This window comes from Oncorhynchus keta, chromosome 26 (assembly GCF_023373465.1).
Source record: "Oncorhynchus keta strain PuntledgeMale-10-30-2019 chromosome 26, Oket_V2, whole genome shotgun sequence".
Taxonomy (NCBI): domain Eukaryota; kingdom Metazoa; phylum Chordata; class Actinopteri; order Salmoniformes; family Salmonidae; genus Oncorhynchus; species Oncorhynchus keta.
Genome location: NC_068446.1, coordinates 33,153,420 through 33,180,009, shown reverse-complemented (window position 1 = coordinate 33,180,009; position 26,590 = coordinate 33,153,420). Strand labels below are relative to the sequence as shown.

At 43.4% G+C, this 26,590-nt stretch overlaps 1 protein-coding gene across 1 annotated transcript in view; it reads right to left on the bottom strand.

The window, feature by feature from the left end:
* Positions 1–26,590, bottom strand: part of LOC118390341 (sodium- and chloride-dependent GABA transporter 2-like) — a 42,581-nt gene that overhangs the window by 12,561 nt on the left and 3,430 nt on the right. The window contains exons 2-7 of the mRNA XM_035780798.2: positions 24,112–24,312; positions 22,641–22,775; positions 21,855–21,995; positions 21,309–21,393; positions 20,854–20,986; positions 19,852–19,986 (exon numbers count right to left, since the gene is read on the bottom strand). Of these exons, the coding sequence (XP_035636691.1) occupies positions 19,852–19,986; positions 20,854–20,986; positions 21,309–21,393; positions 21,855–21,995; positions 22,641–22,775; positions 24,112–24,312 (830 nt within the window). The remainder of the gene's footprint in view (positions 1–19,851; positions 19,987–20,853; positions 20,987–21,308; positions 21,394–21,854; positions 21,996–22,640; positions 22,776–24,111; positions 24,313–26,590) is intronic.

The following is a 26,590-nucleotide window of genomic DNA, read 5'->3' as shown; positions in this document are numbered from 1 at the left end:
TCACGCTTCTCATGTGAAGGGGGGCCGGATGGGAGCTGTTTGACTAAGGGGTCTGCCAGCAGCCTCGTTCTCGGTCACGCGCATTTTCACATGAGAGGTATCTCTCGTTCCATTGCATTTCTACAGACAATGGAATTCTCCGGTTGGAACATTATTGAACCTTTATGATAAAAACATCCTAAAGATTGACCCTATACTTAGGTTGACAAGTTTCTTCGACCTGCAATATAACTTTTTGAACTTTGTCCGACTGGATCTGAACGCGCTTTTGGATTTGTTTACCAAACCGCCCTAACAAAAGAAGATATTTGGACATAAATGGACATAAAGTATGGACATTATCGAACAAAACAAGCATTTATTGTGGAACAGCGATTCCTGGGAGTGCATTCTGATGAAGATCATCAAAGGTAAGTGAATATTTATAATGCTATTTATGACTAATGTTGACTGCGCAACATGGCAGATATTCATTTTGCCTGGTTTGGGCTCTGAGCACCGTTCTCAGATTATGCTTTTTCCGTAAAGTTTTTTAAAATCTGACACAGCGGTTGCATTAAGGAGAAGTGTATCTAAAGTCCCATGCATAACACTTGAATTTTCATCAACATTTATAATGAGTATTTCTGTGAATTCATGTGGCTCTCTGCAATATCACTGCATGTTTTGGAACTACTGAACACAATAAGCCAATGTAAAATAAGATTTTTGGATATAAATATGAACTTTACCAAACAAAACATACATGTATTGTGTAACATGAAGTCCTATGAGTGTCATCTGATGAAGATCATCAAAGGTTAGTGATTAATTTTATCTCTATTTGTGCTTTTTGTGACTCCTCTCTTTGGCTGGAAAAAATGGCTGGGTTTTTCTGTGAGTTGGTGGTGACCTAACATAATCGTTTGTGGAGCTTTCGCTGTAAAGCATTTTTTAAATTAGACACTATGGCTGGATTAACGAGAATTTTATCTTTAAAATGGTGCCTAATACTTGTATGTTTGAGGAATTTGATTTATGAGATTTCTGTTGATTTGTATTTGGCACCCTGCAATTTCATTGGCTGTTGGCGAAGGGTTCTGCTAGCGGAACAGGGTTCCCCAGTCCTAGACAGGTTAACCAACAGTGCAGTTCAAGAAGAGGAAAATATTTACCAAGTAGACAAAAATAAAAAGTAATAATAAAAAGTAACACAATAACAATAACAATAACAAGGCTATATACAGGGGTACCGGTACCGAGTCAGTGTGCAGGGGTACAGGCTAGTTGAGGTAATCTGTTCATGTAGGTGTGGGCGAAGTGACAATGCATAGGTAACAAACAAACAGCAAGTAGCAGCAGTGTACAAGGGGGGGGGTGTAAATTGTCCAGTGGCAATTTTTATGAATTGTTCAGCAGTCTAATGGCTTGGGGGTAAAAGCTGTTGAGGAGCCTTTTGGTCCTAGACTTTGCACTCCGGTACTGCTTGCCGTGCGGTAGCAGAGAAAACAGTCTATAACTTCAGTGACTGGAGTCTGACAATTTTATGGGCCTTCCTCTTCACCTATTATATAGGTCCTGGATGGCAGGAAGCTTGGCCCCAGTGATGTACTGAGTCGTTTGTACTACCCTCTGTAGTACCTTATGGTCAGATGCCGAGCTGTTGCCATACCAGGTGGTGATGCAACCGGTGAGGATGCTCTCGATGGTGCAGCTGTAGAACCTTTTGAAGATCTGGGGGCCATGCCAATTCTTTTCAGTCTCCTGAGGAGGAAAAGGTTTTGTCGTGCCCTCTTCACGACTGTCTTGGTATGTTTGGACCATGATAGTTTGTTGGTGATGTGGACACCAAGGAACTTCAAACTCTCGACCCACTCCACTACAGCCCCGTCGATGTTAATGGGGGCCTGTTCGGCACGCCTTGTCCTGTAGTCCACAATCAGCTCCTTTGTCTTGCTCACATTGAGAGAGAGGATGTTGTCCTGGCACCACACTGCCAGTTCTCTGACCTCCTCCCTATAGGTCGTCTCATCTTTGTCGGTGATCAGGCCTACCACTGTTGTGTTGTCAGCAAACTTAGTGATGGTGTTGGAGTCATGTTTGGCCACACAGTCGTGGGTGAACAGGCAATACAGGCGGGGATGAAGTACACACCTCTGAGGGGCCCCAGTGTTAAGGATCAGCGTGGCAGACGTGTTGTTGCCTACTCTTACTACCTGGGGGCGGCCCGTCAGGAAGTCCAGAATCCGGTTGCAGAGGGAGGTGTTTAGTCCCAGAGTCCTTAGCTTAGTGATGAGCTTCATAGGCACAATGGTGTTGAATGCTGATCTGTAGTCAATGAACAGTATTCTCACATATGTGTTCCTTTTGTCCAGGTGAGAAATGGCGGTGTGGAGTGCGATTGAGATTGCGTCATCTGTGGATCTGTTGGGGCGGTATGCGGTTTGGAGTGGATCTAGGGTGTCCGGGGGGATGCTGTGAGCCATGACCAGCCTTTCAAAGCACTTCATGGCCACTGACGTGAGTGCTGCGGGTTGCTAATCATTTAGACAGATTACCTTCGCTTCCTTGGGCACAGGGACTATGGTGGTCTGCTTGAAACATGTAGGTATTACAGACTCGGTCAGGGAGAGGTTGAAAATGTCAGTGAAGAGACTTGACAGTTGGTTCGCGCATGCTTTGAATACATGTCCTGATAATCCGTCTGGCACAGCAGCTTTGTGAATGTTGACCTGTTTAAAGGTGTTTAAAGGTTTTGTTCACATCGGCTACCGAGAGCGTTATCACACAGTCATCCAGAACAGCTGGTGCTCTCATGCATACTTCAGTGTTGCTTGCCTCGAAACGATCATAAAAGGCATTTCGCTTGTCTGGTAGGCTTGCGTCACTGGGCAGTTCGCGTCTAGGTTTTCCTTTGTAGTCCGTAATAGTTTCAAGCCCTGCCACATCCGACGAGCATCAGAGCCGGTGTAGTGGGATTCAAACGTAATCCTGCATTGACGCTTTGCTTGTTTTATGGTTTGTCTGAGGGCATAGTGGGATTTGTGGGACAGTCCTTTAGTTTAGCATCCGCGCCATCTGACCACTTACATATTGAGCGAGACACTGGTACTTCCTGCTTTAGTTTTTGGCAGGAATAAGGAGGATAGAATTGTTGTCAGATTTGCCAAATGGAGAGCGGGGAGAGCTTTGTATTTATCTCTGTGTGTGGAGTAAAGGTGGTCTAGGATTGTTTTTCCCCTGGTTGCACATGTGACATGCTGGTAAAAATTTGGTAAAACTGATTTAAGTTTGCCTGCATTAAAGTCCCCGGACACTAGCACCGCTTCTGGGTGAGCATTTTCTTCTTTGCTTATGGCCTTATAGAGTTGGTTGAGAGCGGTCTTAGGGCCAGCTTCACTTTGTGGTGGTAAATAGACGGCTACAAATAATACAGATGAGAACTCTCTTGGTAGATAGTGTGGTCGACAGTTTATCATAAGGTACGCTACCTCAGGCGAGCAATACCTCTATTAGACATCGTGCACCAGCTGTTATTGACAAAAAGACACACAACCCCACCCCTCGTCTTACCAGAGGTAGCGTCTCTTTTCTGCCGGTGAATGGAAAATCCCGCCAGCTCTATATTGTCCATTTCTTTGTTCAGCCACGTCTCGGCCAAACATAAGATGTTACAGTTTTTAATGTCCTGTTGGTAGGATAATCGTAATAGTAGGTCATCAATTTTATTTTCTAACGATTGCACATTGAGGAGATCCCCGATCTGCGTCCCCTTTTTCAGCGTGTGGAATGCGTGGATCTAGGCCTGTTCCAGTGAAAGCAGGATATCCTTCTCGTCAGACTTGTTAAAGGAAAAAGTTTCTTCCAGTCCGCGTGAGTAATCGCTTTTCTGAAGTCTAGAAGTTATTTTCGGTCATAAGATACGGTAGCAACAACATTATGTACACAATAAGTTACAAAATAAGAAAAAAACAAGAAAATAAATCTGTAAAACATCAGCCGTGTTCATCCATGACCTGGAAACAGTAAGTTAAAAGGGAATATCAAACTCCTAAAAGAGAAACATAATAATTTGAAAATCACAGGACTTGAAACTAGCATGGAAGCAGGCAACCCAACTTCCTTTATGATTAATATTTTCTATGAACTGTTCGGACAGGTGCTGCTGGGTCCCAATGCTGCTGATTAACATTGCACATTGCACGGGTCAACTCAACAACGACTCGTTCTATGATTGTTGGATCCACAGCTTTGAAGTCAAGCAGCGAATTGTTTGTCTTGCAGCGGAATCCGGGCATCTGACTTATTGAAGGAAGAGGATCAGCATCTACCAAGACCTGAGTGCTGAACTGCTAAAACAGCAGGAGACCTACAACGAGGTGAGATCCCAGCTACGCCAGCTAAACCTGAGATGCGGCTTCATCCACCAAGTAACACATGTTTTCCACTGCCAAGGAAGCTCAAGACTTCTTGGAGAAGCACATCAAACCCAACACACAAGGGGACAAGCCAACAGATGGAACCCCATGACTGGCTCTTTACTCTGGTATGCTATCCATGCACAATCATGCTGCCTAGCCTATGGTTACAATTGTATGTTGCCCTCAGCATAAGACAATGATGAGGAGACCTCTCATGTTTGGGTATAAGGAACAATAATACTATTATTGCTGAGCATTGAACTTGTTGTCACTATATTGCCTATGGTCCAGGACATTTACACAGTGATGACACCATGCAAATTAATGAACAATGGACAATAAATGGATCCTACAGCTATCCTATTTTTGACTGTTTATGCATTAGAATTGCATATCTCACATAGTTTCTTCTTGTCATAATTTTCATATTTTTTTCTTCATTTACCACCCTTACTCTTCAAGTCTGCTAACTTAATTGTAAAAGGTCTGAATTGGTTACTTATTTAGTTTAATTATTATTATTTTTATGAATACCTTAATACCAAAAATATGCTGCTTAAGGAATTTCATATGTAAGGCTGCCACTAGCCGTTATACTACAACCATGTAATTATAGTGCAGGGCGAGGGGAACCGGGGAGGCTAGGGAGTAGGGGGGAAGGGGAATGGTTTATAGAGAGCGTCTTCTGGGTGGGGAGAGACCAATGGGTGGATTTCCCTATGGGTCCTGCTTTTTATTTTACATCCATGGGCTTATCAACACTAAAGATAATAATTACGTTTTAGAAAAACAATGGCAACACTAACTATTCTCTCGTGAAATTTGAAAGGCCTAAATATTCCTGTCAAACGTTCCAGCTGTCATAATATTCTAGCAAGAAACCATGTAGAAATGCTCCAAGAAACACACAAAATGACGCACATGGAATAGAGAACCATTTCTGCAAACTGGCTGCTTTTTCATCAGCCCCAAACAAAACTACAGGTGTAATCATAATGATATACATAAGAAACTCAAAATCACAGTCCTTGGTAAAGGCATGTTTGGATGACTGAGGTGCCCAAAGTGAACTTCCTGTTACTCAGGCCCAGACGCTAGGATATGCATATGCATGGTAGTATTGGATAGAAAACACACTAACGTTTTTAAAACTGTTAAAATAATGTCTGTAAGTATAACAGAACAGATTTGGCAGGCGAAACCCAGAGGACAATCCATCCAGGAATTTTTTGTTGTTGTTGAGGTCATTGGATTTTCCAATGCTTTTCTATGGGAAAGCCTCATTATTAGGACCCAGATTACAGTTTCTATGGCTTCCATTAGGTGTCAACAGTCTTTCGAAATAGAAGAAGTATTCGTATTCTTTCTAAGTGTCACTCAGGTGGACTCTAGTGTTTTGCAATTTACCGGATGTTGTCAAATCGATCCCGGTAGCGGGATTCTAGCCGTAAGGGATCCCTAAGAGGTTTTAAATGTATCCATAATGGAAAGAAAATGGCCTTTATTAATGTGTATGCTCCAAATTCATATGATCCTAAGTTGTATGATTCTCTGAACAGCATGTTGTTGGAATTAACTGAAATCCTGCTGGTTATTAGAACAGACATGAATGCCATTCTGGACATGCGGGACAAATCTAATAAGACCAACTTCAATCTACAGGAAACCAAGGTTCTCCAACATGTACTCTCTATTTACAATCTCATTGATGCTTGGTGAGCTCATAGCCCTAAAGCAAAAGAGTACACTTTCTATTCAAACCGGCACAAAACATTCTCCAGAATTGATTTCGTACTCTTATCTACTCCTCTATTTAATTGAATCAAGAAAATGGAAATTCAACATATGAGCCTGTCTGATCATCATGCTTATTACGGCCAGATACATAAATCAGAATATCCTAAAAGAGCCACAAGATGGTGCTTTAATGTCACTTACTACAAAATCATATTTTCTGTGAAGAATTTGAAATGGAATTGAATGAATTCATAATGATTAACAAAAATTCAGTCGACGATCCTCAGATTTTATGTGACGCCATTAAAGGTTTTATTAAAAACAAAGCAACAGGCCTGCTAACCGTCTGAATCGCCGCGTCCCAAACACTCACTGGACCGCCGCGTCCCAAACACTCACTGGACCCATATTTACTTTCTCTTTTCGATTTTTAATCTGTTTATACCTTCCGGTAACCTGCCTCACCCAATGTGATAGAGAATCGCCGTTAACTGTTTTAAACCTGGATAACACTCGCCAGTCCAGCTTCCCTGCCCCATCCACCGATGCCCCCCTGGACACTGATCACTTGGCTACATAGCTGATGCGTGCTAGACTGTCCATTAATCACGGTATTCCATTCTGCTTGTTTATGTTTTTTCTGTTGACCCCAGATGCACTCAGGCTCTGTGTGTAGTTAATCCGACCCCCCTGCCTAGCCTACGCCATTTTACTTGCTGTTGTTGTGCTAGCTGATTAGCTGTTGTTGTCTCACCTACTGTTTTAGCTACTGTCTCCCAATTCAACACCTGTGATTACTGTATGTCTCTCACAAATGTCAATATGCCTTGTATACTGTTGTTCAGGTTAGTTATCATTGTTTTAGTTTACAATGGAGCCCCTAGATCCACTCTTCATACCCCTGATACCTCCTTTGTCCCACCTCCCACACATGCGGTGACCTCGCCCATTACAACCAGCATGTCCAAAGATACAACCTCTCTCATCATCACCCAGTGCCTGGGCTTACCTCCGCTGTACCCGCACCCCACCATACCCCTGTCTGCGCATTATGCCCTGAATATATTCTACCATGCCCAGAAATCTGCTCCTTTCATTCTCTGTCCCCAACGCTCTAGGCGACCAGTTTTGAAAGCCTTTAGCCGCACCCTCATACTACTCCTCCTCTGTTCCGCAGGTGATGTGGAGGTAAACCCAGGCCCTGCATGTCCACAGGCACCCTCATTTGTTGACTTCTGTGATCGAAAAAGCCTTGGTTTCATGCATGTCAACATCAGAAGCCTCCTCCCTAAGTTTGTTTTACTCACTGCTTTAGCACACTCTGCTAACCCTGATGTCCTTGCCGTGTCGGAATCCTGGCTCAGGAAGGCCACCAAAAATTCGGAGATTTCCATATCCAACTATAACATCTTCCCTAAAGATAGAACTGCCAAAGGGGGAGGAGTTGCAGTCTACTGCAGAGATAGCCTGCAAAGTAATGTCATACTTTCCAGGTCCATACCCAAACAGTTCGAACTACTAATCTTGAAAATTACTCTCTCCAGAAATAAGTCTCTCACTGTTGCCGCCTGCTACCGACCCCCCTCAGCTCCCAGCTGTGCCCTGGACACCATTTGTGAATTGATTGCCCCCCATCTAGCTTCAGAGTTTGTTCTGTTAGGTGACCTAAACTGGGATATGCTTAACACCCCGGCAGTCCTACAATCTAAGCTAGATGCCCTCAATCTCACACAAATCATCAAGGAACCCACCATGTACAACCCTAAATCTGTAAACAAGGGCACCCTCATAGACGTCATCCTGACCAACTGGCCCTCCAAATACACCTCCGCTGTCTTCAACCAGGATCTCAGCGATCACTGCCTCATTGCCTGTATCCGCTACGGAGCCGCAGTCAAACGACCACCCCTCATCAAACGCTCCCTAAAACACTTCTGTGAGCAGGACTTTCTAATCGACCTGGCCCGGGTATCCTGGAAGGACATTGACCTCATCCCGTCAGTTGAGGATGCCTGGTCATTCTTTAAAAGTAACTTCCTCACCATTTTAGATAGGCAAGCTCCGTTCAAATGCAGAACTAAGAACAGATATAGCCCTTGGTTCACTCCAGACCTGACTGCCCTCGACCAGCACAAAAACATCCTGTGGCGGACTGCAATAGCATCGAACAGTCCCCGCGATATGCAACTGTTCAGGGAAGTCAGGAACCAATACACACAGTCAGTCAGGAAAGCTAAGGCCAGCTTCTTCAGGCAGAAGTTTGCATCCTTTAGCTCCAACTCCAAAAAGTTCTGGGACACTGTGAAGTCCATGGAGAACAAGAGCACCTCCTCCCAGCTGCCCACTGCACTGAGGCTAGGTAACACGGTCACCACCGATAAATCCATGATTATCGAAAACTTCAACAAGCATTTCTCAACGGCTGGCCATGCCTTCCGCCTGGCTACTCCAACCTCGGCCAACAGCTATGCCCCCCCCGCAGCTACTCGCCCAAGCCTCTCCAGGTTCTCCTTTACCCAAATCCAGATAGCAGATGTTCTGAAAGAGCTGCAAAACCTGGACCCGTACAAATCAGCTGGGCTTGACAATCTGGACCCTCTATTTCTGAAACTATCCGCCGCCATTGTCGCAACCCCTATTACCAGCCTGTTCAACCTCTCTTTCATATCGTCTGAGATCCCCAAGGATTGAAAGCTGCCGCAGTCATCCCCCTCTTCAAAGGGGGAGACACCCTGGACCCAAACTGTTACAGACCTATATCCATCCTGCCCTGCCTATCTAAGGTCTTCGAAAGCCAAGTCAACAAACAGGTCACTGACCATCTCGAATCCCACCGTACCTTCTCCGCTGTGCAATCTGGTTTCCGAGCCGGTCACGGGTGCACCTCAGCCACACTCAAGGTACTAAACGATATCATATCCGCCATCGATAAAAGACAGTACTGTGCAGCCGTCTTCATCGACCTTGCCAAGGCTTTCGACTCGGTCAATCACCATATTCTTATCGGCAGACTCAGTAGCCTCGGTTTTTCGGATGACTGCCTTGCCTGGTTCACCAATTACTTTGCAGACAGAGTTCAGTGTGTCAAATCGGAGGGCATGCTGTCCGGTCCTCTGGAAGTCTCTATGGGGGTGCCACAGGGTTCAAACCTTGGGCCGACTCTTTTTTTCTGTATATATCAATGATGTTTCTCTTGCTGCGGGCGATTCCCTGATCCACCTCTACACAGATGACACCATTCTATATACTTCCGGCCCGTCCTTGGACACTGTGCTATCTAACCTCCAAACGAGCTTCAATGCCATACAACACTCCTTCCGTGGCCTCCAACTGCTCTTAAACGCTAGTAAAACCAAATGCATGCTTTTCAACCGTTCGCTGCCTGCACCTGCACGCCTGACCAGCATCACCACCCTGGATGGTTCCAATCTTGAATATGTGGACATCTATAAGTACCTAGGTGTCTGGCTAGACTGTAAACTCTCCTTCCAGACTCACATCAAACATCTCCAATCGAAAATCAAATCAAGAGTCGGCTTTCTATTCCGCAACAAAGCCTCCTTCACTCATGCCGCCAAACTTACCCTAGTAAAACTGACTATCCTACCGATCCTCGACTTTGGCGATGTCATCTACAAAATTGCCTCCAACACTCTACTCAGCAAACTGGATGCAGTTTATCACTGTGCCATCCGTTTTGTCACTAAAGCACCTTATACCACCAACCACTGCCAATTGTACGCTCTAGTCGGCTGGCCCTCGCTACATATTCGTCGCCAGACCCACTGGCTCCAGGTCATCTACAAGTCCATGCTAGGTAAAGCTCCGCCTTATCTCAGTTCACTGGTCAAGATGGCAACACCCATCCGTAGCATGCGCTCTAGCAGGTGTATCTCACTGATCATCCCTAAAGCCAACACCTCATTTGGCCGCCTTTCGTTCCAGTTCTCTGCTGCCTGTGACTGGAACGAATTGCAAAAATCGCTGAAGTTGGAGACTTTTATCTCCCTCACCAACTTAAAACATCTGCTATCTGAGCAGCTAACCGATCGCTGCAGCTGTACATAGTTTATCGGCAAATAGCCCACCCATTTTTACCTACCTCATCCCCATACTGTTTTTATTTATTTACTTTTCTGCTCTTTTGCACACCAATATCTCTACCTGTAGATGACCATCTGATAATTTATCACTCCAGTGTTAATCTGCAAAATTGTAATTATTCGCCTGCCTCATGCCTTTTGCACACAATGTATATAGACTCCACTTTTTTTTCCTATTGTGTTATTGACTTGTTAATTGTTTACTCCATGTGTAACTCTGTGTTGTCTGCTCACACTGCTATGCTTAATATTGGCCAGGTCGCAGTTGCAAATGAGAACTTGTTCTCAACTAGCCTACCTGGTTAAATAAAGGTGAAATAAAAAATAAAATAAAAAATGGGTGTAGACAAAGAAGAGCTCTCCAGTGGGTGTACCAAAACATTCAAAGGGACTAATTAATATGATGAAAATACTACACAGTGCCTTCGGAAAATATTCAGAACCCATGACTTGTTCCACATTTTGTTACATTACAGCTGTATTCTAAAATATAGTAAAAAGATTTTTTAAATCATCATCAATCTACACACATTACCCCATAATGACAAAGCGAAAAAACAAAAATACCACATTTAAATAAATATGCAGACTCTTTGCCATGAGAGTCGAAATCGAGCTCAAGTGCATCCTGTTTCCATTGATCATTCTCGAGATGTTTCTATGTAGGAGTGGCTTCGGGACAAGTCTCTGAATGTCCTTGAGTGGGCCAGCCAGAGCCCGGACTTGAACCAGATATAACATCACTGGAAAGACCTGAAAATAGCTGTGCAGCAACGCTCCCATTCAAACCTGATAGAGCTTGAGAGGATCTGCAGAGAAGAATGGGAGAAACCCGCCAAATACAGGTGTGCCAAGCTTGTAGTGCCATAACCAAGACGACTCGAGGCTGTAATCGCTGCCTACTGTGCTTCAACAAAGTACTGAGTAAAGTGTCCGAATACTTACAGTACCAGTCAAAAGTTTGGACACACCAACTCATTCAAGGGTTTTTCTTATTTTTACAATGTTCTACCATTGTAGAATAATAGTGAAGACATACAAACTATTAAATAACACACCATATGTAATCCTGTAATAACCAAAAAAGTGTTTAAGAAATAAAAATATATTTCATATTTGAGATTCTTCAAAGTAGCCACCTTTTGCCTTGATGACAGCTTTGCACACTCTTCAGGTTCTCTCAATCAGCTTCACCTGGAATGCTTTTCCAACGGTCTTGAAGGAGTTCCAACATATGCTGAACACTTGTTGGCTGCTTTTCCTTCACTCTGCGGTCCAACTCATCCCTAACCATCTCAATTGGGATGAGGTCGGGTGATTGTGGAGGCCAGGTCATCTGATACAGCACTCCATCATTCTCCTTCTAGGTCAAACAGCCCTTACACAGCCTGGATGTGCGTTGGGTCATTGTCCTGTTGAAAAACAAATTATAGTCACACTAAGCGCAAACCAGATGGGATGGAGTATCGCTGCAGAATACTGTGGTAGCAATGCTGGTTAAGTTTGCCAAGAAATCTAAATAAATCACAAATAATGTCACCATCACACCTCCTCCTCCATAATTCACGGTGGGAACCACACATGCGGAGATCATCCGTTCATCTACTCTGCGTCTCACAAAGACAAGACGGAACCACGACGGAACCAATAATCTCAAATTTGGACTCATCAGACCAAAGGACAGATTTCCACCAGTCTAATGTCCATTGCTCCTGTTTTTTGGCCCAAGCAAGTATCTTCTTATTGGTGTCCTTTAGTAGTGGTTTCTTTGCAGCAATTCCACCATGAAAGCATGATTCACACCGTCTCCTCTGAACAGTTGATGTTGAGATGTATCCGTTACTTGAACTCTGTGATTAAATTTATTTGGGCTAAAATTTCTGAGTCTGGTTGGTCTAATTATCTTATCCTCTGCACCAGAGGTAAATCTGGGTCTTCATTTCCTGTGGCGGGCCTCAAGAGAGGTTTTTGATGGTTTTTGCAACTACACTTGAAGAAACTTTCAAAGTTCTTGAAATGTTCCGCATTGACTGACCTTCATGTCTTAAAGTAATGATGGACTGTCATTTCTGTTTGCTTATTTGAGCTGTTCTTACCATGATATGAACTTGGTATTTTACCAAATAGGGCCATCTTCTGTATACCACCCCTACCTTGTCACAACACAACTTATTGGCTCAAATGCATTAAGAAGGAAAGAAATTCTACAAATGAACTTTTAACAAGGCACTCCTGTTAAATGAAATGCATTCCAGGTGACTACCTCATGAAGATGGTTGAGCTACCAAGATGATTGCACTCAGGTCTGTTCAACACTGGCCCAACCAATCAGATTCCACTCTTCAAGATTGCTTCGATCACGTGGACTGGGATATGTTCCGCATTGCGGCTAACAACAACTTTGACGAATACGCTGAGTTTATTAGAAAGTGCATCGGCGATCTCGGCCCCACAGCGTCTATTAAAACATTCCCAAACCAGAAACCGTGGATTGATGGCAACGTTTGCGCAAAACTGAAAGCGCAAACCACTGCTTTTAATCAGGGCAAGATGACCGGAAACATGACCGAATACAAACAGTGTAGATATTCCCTCCGCAAGGCAATCAATCGTCAGTATAGAGACAAAGTAGAATGGAAATTCAACGGCTCAGACACGAGAGGTATGTGGCAGGGTCTACAGTCAATCACGGACTACAAAAGGAAAACCATCCCCATTGCGGACCAAGATGTCTTGCCCCCAGACAGACAACTTATTTGCTCGCTTTGAGGACAATACAGTGCCATTGACACGGCCCGCTAACAAAACCTACAGGCTTTCCTTCACTGCAGCCGACGTGAGCAAAACATTTAAACGTGTCAACCCTCACAAGGCTCCAGGCCCAGACGGCATCCCCAGCCGCGTCCTCAGAGCATGCGCAGACCATCTGGCTGGTGTGTTTACGGACATGTTCAATCAATCCTTATCCCAGTCTGATGTCCCCACATGCTTCAAGAGGGCTGTTCCCAAGAAAGCTAAGGTAACTGAGCTAAATGACTAGCACTCACTTCCATCATCATGAAGTGCTTTGAGAGACTAGTCAAGGACCATATCACCTCCACCCTACCTGACAACCTAGACCCACTCCAATTTGCTTACTGCCCCAATAGGTCCACAGACAATGCAATCGCAATCACACTGCACACTGCCCTAATCCATCTGGACAAGAGGAATACCTATGTGAGAATGCTGTTCATCGACTACAGCTCAGCATTTAACACCATAGTACCCTCCAAACTCATCATCAAGCTCGAGACCCTGGGTCTCGACCCCGCCCTGTACAACTGGGTCCTGGACTTCCTGACGGGCCGCCCCCAGGTGGTGAGGGTAGGTAACAACATCTCCACCCCGCTGATCCTCAACACTGAGGCCCCACAAGGGTGCGTTCTCAGCCCTCTCCTGTACTCCCTGTTCGCCCACGACTGCATGGCCATGCACGCCTCCAACACAATCATTAAGTTTGCAGACGACACTACAGTGGTAGGCTTGATTACCAACAACAACGAGACGGCCTACAGAGAGGAGGTGAGGTGCCCTCGGAGTGTGGTGTCAGGAAAATAACCTCACACTCAACGTCAACAAAACAAAGGAGATGATCGTGGACTTCGGGAAAGAGCAGAGGGAGCACCCCCTATCCACATCGATGGGACAGTAGTGGAGAGGGTAGAAAGTTAAGTTCCTTGGCGTACTCATCACGGACAAACTGAAATGGTCCAACCACACAGACGCAGGCACAGCAGCGCCTCTTCAACCTCAGGAGGCTGAGGAGGCTGAAGAAATTCGGCTTGTCACCAAAAACACTCACAAACTTTTACAGATGCACAATCGAGAGCATCCGGCCGGGCTGTATCACCGCCTGGTATGGCAACTGCTCCGCCCATAACCATAAGGCTCTCCAGAGGGCAGTGGGGTCTGCAAATTACCTGACCTCCAGGACACCTACAACACCTGATGTCACAGGAAGGCCAAAAAGATCATCAAGGACATCAACCACCCGAGCCATTGCCTGTTCACCCTGCTATCATCCAGAAGGCGAGGTCAGTACAGGTGCATCAAAGCAGGGACCGAGAGACTGAAAAACAGCTTCTATCTCAAGGCCATCAGACTGTTAAACAGTCATCACTAACATTGAGTGGCTGCTGCCATCATACTGACTCAACTCCAGCCACTTTAATAATGGATACATTTATGTAATAAATGTATCACTAGCCACTTTAAGCAATGCCACTTCATATAATGTTTACATACCCTACATTACTCATCTCATATGGATATACTGTACTCTATACCATCTACTGCATCTTGCCATCTTGATGTAATGTATCACTAGCCACTTTAAACAATGCATCTTTTATATGTTTACATATCCTACATTACTCATCTCATATGTATATACGGTACTCTATACATCTTGCCTATGCCGTTCTATACCATTCATATATTTTTTTTATGTACATATTCTTATTAATTCCTTTACACTTGTGTGTATAAGGTAGTTGTTGTGGAATTGTTAGGTTAGATTCCTCGTTGGATATTACTGCATTGTTGGAACTAGAAGCACAAGCATTTCGCTACACTCGCATTAACATCTGCTAACCATGTGTATGTGACAAATAACATTTGATTTGATTTGAGAGAATGACAAGTGTGCAAAGCTGTCATCAAGACTACTTTTTGTGATGTATTGTTGTCTCTACCTTCTTGACCATGCTGTGTTGTCATGTGTTGCTCCCTTGCTATGTTGTCATGTGTTGCTGCCTTGCTATGTTGTTGTCTTAGGTCTCTCTTTATGTAGTGTTGTCTCTCTCTTATTGTGATGTGTTTTGTCCTATATTTATATTTACATTGTATTTTTAATTTGTTTTTAGTCTCAGGCCCCCGTCCCCGCAGGAGGCCTTTTACCTTTTGGTAGGCCGTCACTGTGAATAATAATTTGTTCTTAACTGACTTGCCTAGTTACATGAAGGTTAAATAAAATAAAATATATATTTTTTTTTTCAGAATTTCAAATATAAAATATATTTTGATTTCTTTAACACTTTTTTGGTTACCTCATGATTCCATATGTGTTATTTCATAGTTTTGATGTCTTCACTATAATTCTACAATGTAGAAAATAGTAAAAAATATATAAAAAACCTGGAATGAGTAGATGTATCCAAACCTTTGACTGGTACTACATGTAATTGTGATATTTCTATTTTTAATTTTTAATATATTAGCAAACATTTCTAAAAACAAGTTTTTGGTTTGTCATGAAGGGTGTTTTGTGTAGTTTGATGTGGGTAGTTTGAGGGGGGAAAAATATTTAATCAATTTTAGAATAAGGCTGTAAAGTAAAACATGTGTGTGGGGGGGGGGGGTCGAGGGGTCTGAATTATTTCTGATTACACTGTATACCAATCCCCCTGCCACAGAAATAAAAGGCAATACCTCCTCAGTTCCGTTCAGAATAAGTACAAGTAGCAGGCTCGGTGACCCCATCTCACATCTGCAATTTTTATAAGTTCCTGGAGGCCCTGGCCCAGGCTATTCAACAATCAAATAAATTACAACAATATCTCTCAATTCTACGGATCACCTCAACTCATTATACACCAACCATTACTAAAATTATCTAGCAATGTACTCAATGGTTTGTAGGCTTCCTTGCTCGCACACGCTTTTTCAGTTCTGCACACAAATTTTCTATAGGACTGAGGTCAGGGCTTTGTGATGGCCACTCTAATACCTTAACTTTGTTGTCCTTAAGCCATTTTGCCACAACTTTGGAAGTATGCTTGGGGTCATTGTCCATTTGGAAGACCCATTTGCGACCAAGTTTTAACTTCCTGACTGATGACTTGAGATGTTGCTTCAATATATCCACATAATTTTCCTGCATCATGATGCCATCTATTTTGTGAAGTGCACCAGTCCCTCCTGCAGCACAGCACCCCCACAACATGATGCTGCCACCCCTGTGCTTCACGGTTGGGATGTTGTTCTTCGGTTGCAAGCCTCCCCCTTTGTCCTCCAAACAAAATGATGATCATTATCAAAATAGATGTTATATGAGTTTCTTCAAATAGCCAGCCTTTGCCTTGATGACAGCTTTGCATACTCTTGGCATTCTCTCAACCAGTTTCACCTGGAATGCTTTTCCAACAGTCTTGACGGAATTCCCACATATACTGAGCACTTGTTGGCTACTTTTCCTTCACTCTGCGGTCCGACTCATCCCAAACCATCTCAATTTGGTTGAGGTCTGGGGATTGTGGAGACCAGGTCATCTGATGCAGCCCTCCATCACTCTCCTTCTTGGTAAAATAGCCCTTACACAGCCTGGAGGTGTGTTGGGTCATTGTCCTGTTGAAAAACAGATGATAGTTCCACTAAGCCCAAACCAGATGGGATGGAGTATCGCTGCAGAATGCTATGGTAGCCATGCTGGTTAAATGTGCATTAAATTCTAAATAAATCACACAGTGTCACCAGCAAAGCACCCCCACACCATACCACCTCCTCCATGCTTTACGGTTGGAAATACACATGCAGTTATCATCCGCTCTTCCACACCTTGTCTCAGAAAGACACGGCGGTGGGAACTAAAAATCTCCCGTTTGTACTCCACACCAAAGGACAAATTTCCCAAGCAAGTCTCTTCTTCTTATTGGTGTCCTTTAGTAGTGGTTTCTTTGCAGCAACTCAACCATGAAGGCCTGATTCACACAGTCTTATCTGAACAGTTGATGTTGAGATGTGTCTGTTGAACTCTGAAGCATTTATTTGGGCTGCAATTTTTGAGGCTGGTAACTCAAATGAACTTATCTTCTGCAGCAGAGGTAACTCTGGGTCTTCGATTCCCGTGGCAGTCCTCATGAGAGCCAGTTTCATCATAGCACTTGATGGTTTTTGCTACTTCACTTGAAGAAACTTACAAAGATCTTGAAATATTCCTGACCATGTCTTAAAGTAGTGATGGACTGTCGTTTCTCTTTGCTTATTTGAGCTGTTCTTGCCATAATATGGACTTGCTCTTTTACCAAATAGGGCTATCTTCTGTATCTTCCTTGTCACAACACAACTGATAGGTTCAAACGCATTAAGAAGGAAATAAATTCCACAAATTCATTTTTAACAAGGCACGCACGTTAATTGAAATGCATTCCTGGTTGAGAGAATGCCAAGAGTGTTCAAAGCTGTCATCAAGGCAAAGGGTGGCTATTTGAAGAATCTCAAATATAAAATATATTTTGATTTGTTTAACTCTTTTTCGGTTACTGTCACGCCCTGATCTGTTTCAGCTGTTCCTGTGATTGTCTCCACCCCCTCCAGGTGTTGCTTATTTCCCCCATTGTATTTATCAATTTCTCTCTGTGCCAGTCCGTCTTATATGTTAGTCAAGTCAACCAGCGTGTTTTTCCTGTTCTCCTTTTGCTATTCTCTTTTTGATAGTCTTCCCGGTTTTGACCCTTGCCAGTTTCTGGACACTGTACCCATCTATCTGCCTGACCATTCTGCCTGCCTTGACCATGAGCCTTTCTGCCACTCTGTACCTCCTGGACTCGGATCTGGTTTGAACTTTTGCCTGTCCACGACCATTCTCTTGCCTACTCCTTTTGGATTATTAAACATTGTAACATGCTGACCAGACCGGACATATCGCGTGTGCGAGCGTCACAAAATACATTTTGAAATCCATGTTATTCAATTATTCCACCCACACTGTTCTCGCGCGCCAACGAGCTTCTGCGACGCATTCCTATTTCTGACACAGATCGCGCTGAAAGTCCTGCCTCTCCCATCTCCTTATTGGTTTATAGAAGCAGGTACCCACGTGCCATCTCCTCAATGGTTATACCCACGTGGGTGATTGAAAGATGAACTTTGTTGCCGGTTGTCGTAGTAATACAATGAAAGTTTGGACGCGATCACCATATAAGTTCAAAGATGAAAAAGCCTGGAAGGAGGAGAGATGACTAGAAACGATTCGGTTGGTCGTTTTATGTGTGGATGAATTGTCGGAGTAGAGGTCCTTGTGCATTTCAGGTAAAATAACAACTCAATGTTTATATCCCAGGACCATTTATAAACTCAATGTTTATATCCCAGGACCATTTATAAACTCAATGTTTATATCCCAGGCTAGCAAACAGCAAGCTAGCTAAATAGGACAAATTAACGTAAGCTAGCAAGTGCAAGCTAACTAGCTAAATTGCCATACATGTTTAATGCTTTTCGACCTGTCCCCAAATTAATGTCATTGGTTCAGAGTTTGTTTTGATATTTACATTTTTTTATATTTTAATATTTTACATTGCAGAGTAATAGTGAAGAAATCAAAACTATGAAATAACTCATGAAATCATGTAGAAACCAAAAAAGTGTTAAACAAATCAAAATATATTTTATATTTGAGATTCTTCAAATAGCCACCCTTTGCCTTGATGACAGCTTTGCACACTCTTGGCGTGTCGTGATCTGCATGTCGTGATCGCGTTTGGTGTGCGGAGGCAAAATACATTTATGCACGATGGCGCACACGCGCAGCCGGTTTGGGTTCCGTGTAGGACTCCAACTATCTGCCTCCTGTGTCTGCAGCTGGGTCTCGGCTTGTGCCTTGATAGGTTACTACATGATTCCATATGTGTTATTTCATAGTTTTGATGTCTTCACTACTATTTGACAATGTAGAAAATAGCAAAAATAAAGAAACCCTTGAATGAGTAGGTGTTCTAAAACATTTGACCGGTAGTGTATACAGTGCATTTGTAAAGTATTCAGACCCCTTGACTTTTTTCACATTTTGTTATGTTACAGCCTTATTCTAAAATGGATGAAATAATTTTGCCCCCTCATCATTCTACACACAATACCCCATAATGACAAGGCAAAAACAGGTTTTTAGAATGTTTGCCTAATTTATTTATTTTTAAGTATTCAGACTCTTTACTCAGTACTTTGTTGAAGCACCTTTGGCATCGATTATGGCCTCAATTCTCCTTGGGTATGGCACTACAAGCTTGGCACACCTGTATTCTTCTCTCCAGATCCTCTCACTCGTCAAATATCTCTAGGGACTGGCAACTTTACAGATTCGGTCATTCTCTGGCACGGCATTAGTTTGAAAGACAACATCCTCCTGGTTTTTCCCATGCCATGTTCTGCTCTCTTGACCAGACAAGGTTTTATTTGTTAATGATCCAGCTCTATAACATTCTTGGTAATATTGCGCTAGCTCCCAAGGGGTTGGAGGACAATCCTACATCACTCCCAAAGCACCACTCCTCCTAATCAAAGTATAATAATCACTTTCATATTAGTATTACTCGCTCAACTAACGAAGTGAATCATTTATCATCCAAGTTATATGTACTGGAACACAGTTCTACAGTAACTATAGTAACCTTGGGGAATACACAAGAGGTGTGACTGTGAGGTGTTCTATTTCTGACAGGCAGAGGTCAGAGGAGTGCTGGGTCAGTCAGTCTATCATCGTGTCAACCACTGTCCACACACACTGTGGGGCTTTTCCACTTCCCACAGATGTGATGGTCGGGATGTGTGCGTGTGTGTTTGTGTGTGCGTACCTGTGGGTCGGACAGGCGGCTCAGGTCTGGGTAGAGGTAGAATTTGATTCCTATGAAGGCTCCCGGTAGGGTGACCCCTCTGATGAGCAGGATACACAGCATGATGTAGGGGAAGGTAGCTGTAAAATACACCACCTGAGGGAACAGGGTTAGGGTTGTACTGTACATACACACGGCTACGGTATGCACAGTGCAAAACAGTACAGCACCAAGAATCACAGATAGCAATGTACAACACAGTGGGTTAAGCAGGTGTCTATTCGTAATAAGAAGCAAAAGAGTCATTGAATGGTCTCTACCACACACTCTAAAAAAAAGAGCTATCTAGAACGTAAAAGGGTTTTTCTACTGTCAACATAGAGTGAACCCTTTTTGGTTCCAGGTAGAACCTTCTGTAGAAAGGGTTCTACCTGGAACCAAAAAGGGTTCTCCTATGGGGACAGCCAAATAACTATTTTGGAACCTTTTTTTCTAAGAGTGTAGTCATCTCAGCTACTGTATCACGTTATTTGCCAGACTTCAACCGGACCACATACCTAGACTACTTGGCTGTCCAAAGGTGTTAAGCAACGTTGAGAAATGCGTATAAATACTTAGAATATGTCCTGAACAAGTGATCAGACCAGGAGCAACTCTTGGTCCTATTCATTGCCAGTGACTATGCCATTGACTTTTTCAAATGTAAGAGCCTTTCCGGTACCTTTCTATATACCGGTGCTGTTAAGTGGAATAAACTACCACAACAACTTAAAGCTATACCGACCAAAACCTATTTTTAAACGTCTGTCAAAAGCTTTCTGATGACTGAACGGTAGAACCATTTTCATGTCTGGTTCTATATCATTTATTGCACCATGCACTTTAAGGGACCACAATAGAAATAAATCATTGTATTTCTTAAACTGCCAAATAAAATCACTCAATCAATCAGGATAGGGCTCAGAGGTTCTTCCTGGTCAGGAACTTTATTAGGGAGGCTCACAGAGACAGAATGTAGAGTACCTTGCCAGTGGACTTGACTCCCTTCCAGATACAGAAGTAAACCAGTATCCAGGCTATGGCCAGACACAGAACCAGGTCCCAGTTGAGAGATCCTATATTGTCTATGCCAGAGGAGATACGCAGAACCCTTCGCCTACAAAATCCCAAACACACAAGGGAACAGATAACGTGAGATAACTATAAGTGCATACATGTGTGATTGCTATTTACAGATAACCAAACATGATTAGTAAGCTCTGAAATTACAGAGCAAACATGTACATTCTGGAGGTATCTGTAAGGACACCACAGCCCTTAAAATCACCCATAAAGAAGACTATCTTCAAGCCATCGTGTTTTTGTATTCAGCAGTGCAACACCAGTTGGCAAGACAACGGCCAGTTGGCTGAGGAATAAACAGTAGGCCACCCAGGCTCCTTAAGGAGATGGAGAAACAATAGACTCTTAGTACTTACTCCCAGAACTCAATGACAGGAGACGTGGCGTTCAGACGTGGCTGATTAAACGAGTCATTCCTCCTCTGGAACTCCATGCAAGAATCTTGAGAACAGAAATGCACAACAAGTTTGCACAAGCTCAGTGAGGACACCAGCTATATGGTTTCTCTTGGGAACCCAACCATATTCTAACGTTGGGTAAGACTTACACAGGAAACCACCAACTGCTGATATAAAAAGGCCTTTATAAATACATTTGCTTAATAATTGAGTGTAGTCCTGTATGTTTCTGCTCAACCGCTCTCTGTATATGGTGGCATACTGGAGTTTTCCTCATTCGACCGTGTCTCGAGGGCAGAAACAATGTGATTGTTTAAATAAATACGATTGGTTCAGTTAAAGTAATCTCAATTGGTTAGGGTTAGGGGTTGGGTAAAATTTGAACCAGCAACATTTCCATGGAGACATTTCCTCCAACCAATCATATTCCTTCTGCCCTTGACGAAGAGCTTTGACAAGATTGAATAAGGAAAACGTCCACTGAGCCTATGGTGGATCTCTGACCTGTGTTCCATGTGTTGTTGCAGGAGGCCCAGGGCAGGTCCCAGGTGAAGGAGTAGGACAGGTAGAAGATGGCCCAGGCCAGGACGATGATGTAATAGAAGTTCAACAGAGCCACGATGACTTGTGTGGCATAGCCCACTCCTGCAGCGGGGACCAAGGACAAGTGGAGTATTGTGGTTGGCTATGACAATGCCTTTCAATGTTGAATACAACAACACGCATGAAAACCATGTCTTCATTCACATTGCCGACTCCACCATTTCCCATCCGGTAGCCTCTCTGGCTCCTGTGTGAATGTCTACAGTTATATTGTCCTTATTAGGGGCCAATTGAATGATGAAAGCATTGGATACTTGGAAGTGTGCCAGTGTCAGAGGCATGCCAACCATTACATCAACCCCCTCCTACTACACACTAAGCAAAAAGTTCTCAAAATGTCTCTCTTATTCAATTCCGTTTTGCAGACAAGTAGTAGACATGGCTGTAGATAGAGGTAAAATCCACAAAAAAACTATATTTTGGTATTTTTTATAATTAGTCCACTGTTGACAAAATGTTTTGCCCTTTCAAGAAGCAACGTGATCGTTTTTGAGCGGATTTTCCCCTTTAATCCTGTCCTTGAAACACATTCAAATGCAGTGCACATTAAACAAAATATAGTTCTGACAAAATGTTTTGCAACTGTAATATAACCAAAAAGCCAGTAGTTTCACAGGAACATCCAAATGAGCAAATCCGTGAAGAAAGAAATCGTTTCATAGACCGTAGACATTAGTGGAGGATCACCTTCAAACAGTGGAGTGATCTTCCTCCAACAGGTGACACCTCCCTCGCTGGTGTACTGTCCTAGAGCTGTCTCCAGGAAGAATACTGGGATCCCACAAGTGAAGAGGAAGATCAGGTAGGGGATGAAGAAAGCACCTGTTGGGAGGAGAAGGGGAGAGGGGAGAAGTTATCAAGGTGTCGACTGGAGCACTAGAACACCATTTTGATATGAGGTCAGATGACATATGCAATCAACAAGGATGATGCTTTTTGAGGCAACATTTGAAGGTTGGATGTCCTAAAGGTACTCTAAAATACTATGCCTTGATTTGGCCAGTTTTAAAGTCAGCTTCCCACGTTTCCTTTGCCAGGTAGGATATCCACAGATCTTGCAGCACAACTTCCGTTACAATTAATGGTGAACGGAAGAACCCCATTTGGAGAACATTCTCCAGAAGAATGAGGAGTAACTTTGTGAACTGTGTGTATTAAGTTAATTTATTTTCCAAATGATTTGGCAATGTTGATCAAATTACTGTCATTTGTATAATAATGTAAATCATTTGGACAATGGCGAGCTTGCTGTTACAATGCTATTACGATAACATTTTACCAAGATATGAGAAATGGGGGTTAGACATAATACATCAATTATTGTTTTCGGATAAAATGATACATTATCTTCACCCTAAAGTTCGACAGATATAAAAATAATGATGTTTAAGAAACCCAGAACTACCTTTAAAAGACATCAGCCCTGTCATTCTGAAAAGCTGGTTTTAATTGGTACCTCCATAATATTGTGAGATATAATACATTCCAAACAGGAGTGTGTTGTTTGCTACTGTTGTACTGCATGATTGATATGTTTTATGTGTCTGGACTTGGCAGGCGGCACAGAAGCCCTTCATAACTGTTTCTAGCATTAAAACACAATCTACTCAAAGGCTCCAGTGCCATTTAAGTTCATAACAACAGTCTTTGGGTCAGTTAAAGGTAATATAGTGGGTAAACTTACATTTCTTTAATGATATGGATGTGACATCAGTCACAGCTGTCCTGATCAATAGTACTGAAGGACAATTATGAACCGATATGAACAAAAGGATGTGACATGTTGTCATTGAGCACTGTGATGGTATCCCCTCCCTGCACTCAAATGACCTAGTGGCCTCATGGGTGAAATGATATTAATATTTTTCATAATTACATTATTAAAAATATATATATTTTTTAAAATACCAAAATTCTGGTCTTACTATTTGAAACGGTTTTGTTATATTTCAGTCTTCTGTGATGTATATAAAGTGTAATATTGGGATGCAAACTCAACATCGAATAAATTTCAACTCTATATCTTCTTTTCTTTTAGCCCATAACCATGTGTGTGAGGTATATATACTTTTGTTTCAAAATATATGTGTTTAAGACTACCAAGAAACACTCTGAGTGACCTAGATTTAGCCCAATGCAGTAAAAGGTTAACACCTACCGCCTCCGTTCTTGTAGCACAGGTAAGGGAAACGCCACACATTTCCCAGTCCTATGATCTCCCCGGCGACAGACAGGACAAACTCCACCTTGTTTCCCCACTGACCCCTTTCCTTCATCTTCTCATCGCTCTGTGGCACAATGTCCAGGGGCCGACTGTGGTCGTTGGAGGGGTCCATCTTGGGCAGGCTCTCCATGTCGCCTGAAGAAGCAACACATTAGAGTGAGTGGAGGAGAGGTGAGACACTAGGAGGGAGAGTAACACTACCGTACATAATTATATAGGCTAACCCCACAGCCTACAGTCTTGTATTTACTGTGTAGTGGTATAGAGCAGGGAAGTGGTTTCTCCTGTAGTATCTGTATACCTTTATCACACCACTCCCAGATCAACTGGCTCATCTTAAAGCAAACACAGCTTTACAGTCCTTAAGTCTCCCTAGGGACTATCTCCTGGAAATGAACAATGGGAGGAGTGCAAGCCTCAAGGAGATGGGGGTTATAGGGGCCCTTCAGTTGTGCATACATCCCCTTTGAGTGTTTGGAACAAAGGTCAAGCAGCAAGAGGTGTGAGAGAAGGAAGAATTTCAAGACATTCTGTATTTCTCACACACAATTTACCGCAAGCAATAAAGAGTCAAACATTGACAAAACATTAATAACACCTGCTCTTTCAATGACATTGACTGACCAGGTGAATCCAGGTGAAAGCTATGATCCCTTATTGATGTCACTTGTTAAATCCACTTCAATCAGAAGATTTTTTAAGCCTTGAGACAGAATATTGAGACATGGATTGTGTATGTGTGCCATTCAGAGGGTTAATGGGCAAGACAAAAGATGTAAGTGTCTGAACAGGATATGGAAGTAGGTGCAAGGTGCAATGGTTTGAGTGTGTCAAGAACTGCAACGCTGTTGGGTTTTTCACACTCAACAGTTTCCTGTGTGTATCAAGAATGGTCCAACATCCAAAGAACTTGACACAACTGTGGGAAGCATTGGAGTCAACATGGGCCAGCATCCCTGTGCAACTCAATATTAGGAAGGTGTTCTTAATGTTTTGTACACTCTGTCCCTCCCTGTCTAGAAGGGGTCCAGTCACTGAAAATTGGGTCTTACGTGACGGCTTCTTTGAGCTTCACAACTCATGGCCGGACGGTGTTTAGGTCCAGTGATGCTGAAAGAGGAAACAGACAGCTCACTGACCGTGCTCACGGCTGTCATATCTCATTAACAAGGCCTCTCATCACCCTCCCCTCCCTCTCTGTTTCTTTCTCTTTCACACCCTCTCTCTCTTTCTCTCTTCTTCCCTCTTGCTCTCTCTCTCCCTCACTCTATCTCTCTCTGACCCCCCTGTCTCCCTCTCTCAACTTGGTTAGTCCAGTAGCCCCTCCCGTCACAGATCAAACAAAACAAATTAATGTTCGGCCTGCGGGAGAGGACTGTTCCAAGAGTCCTCCCCCCCTTAACCCAAAACACCAGGGCCATTCTGACCTGGCTCTCCTGGGTCTAATAAGATGGCTGTTTTCTCGGCAGAGAGAGTTGAATTTAGGTCTGCAACAATAGGAGAGATGGCAACCCCGCTGTGCCATAAGCTTTGGGAATGTGCTCTTAGCTCAGTCTATCACTGGCAGAGCAGGGCAGGGTGGATGGGATGGAGGGGAGAGATGAGCCAACATCTTCTGAGACTGGGCCAAATTGTGGCCAGCGGTAAAAATAGAGCCCCTTGTTTTCAGAAGGTATTTGGTGGGAATGAAGGCTTGGCATCATAAAGGACTGGAGCCTCTTATTGGCAAGGGGCTTCTTTGTGCTGCTGGGATGGCATAGAGAGGAGATCTCCAGGCTGCCAGGGAGCCTGATCACACTTTACCTTGGTTTTTCACAGGCTCAGTATGGGCCACGGGAGCAGCGTGACCCACAAGCCAAATTTCTCCACACTGAGACCTCTCCAGACTCCAGTCCAGGGGCGCAGGCCCCAATTATTTTTTTTACTAGGTGAGAATAAATATTTGCCTAATTTCTAGTAACAGGACAGCTGCTTTGCAGATAGGTGTTTATACAGAAGCTAGGGGGCTGTCTGAAATGAAGGCCAAGACTGAGAAGAACTCAGCACGCCAAGCCTCAAGCCAAGCATTCCCCTCTCTCATAAAGCCTCACGCAAAGCCACTGGGCCAGCATTCACCTCTCTCATAAAGTCTCAAGCCAAGTCACTGGGCCAGCATTCACCTCTCTCATAAAGTCTCAAGCCAAGTCACTGGGCCAGCATTCACCTCTCTCATAAAAGACTGCACTTCAACAGACTCACTGACTGACTACAGTGGGTAGCCTACTGGATATCACTCTCTCTGTCAGCCTACTGGATATCACTCTCTCTGTTAGCCTACTGGATATCACTCTCTCTGTCAGCCTACTGGATATGACTCTTTCTGTCAGCCTACTGGATTTCACTCTCTCTGTCATTTTACTGGATATCACTCTTT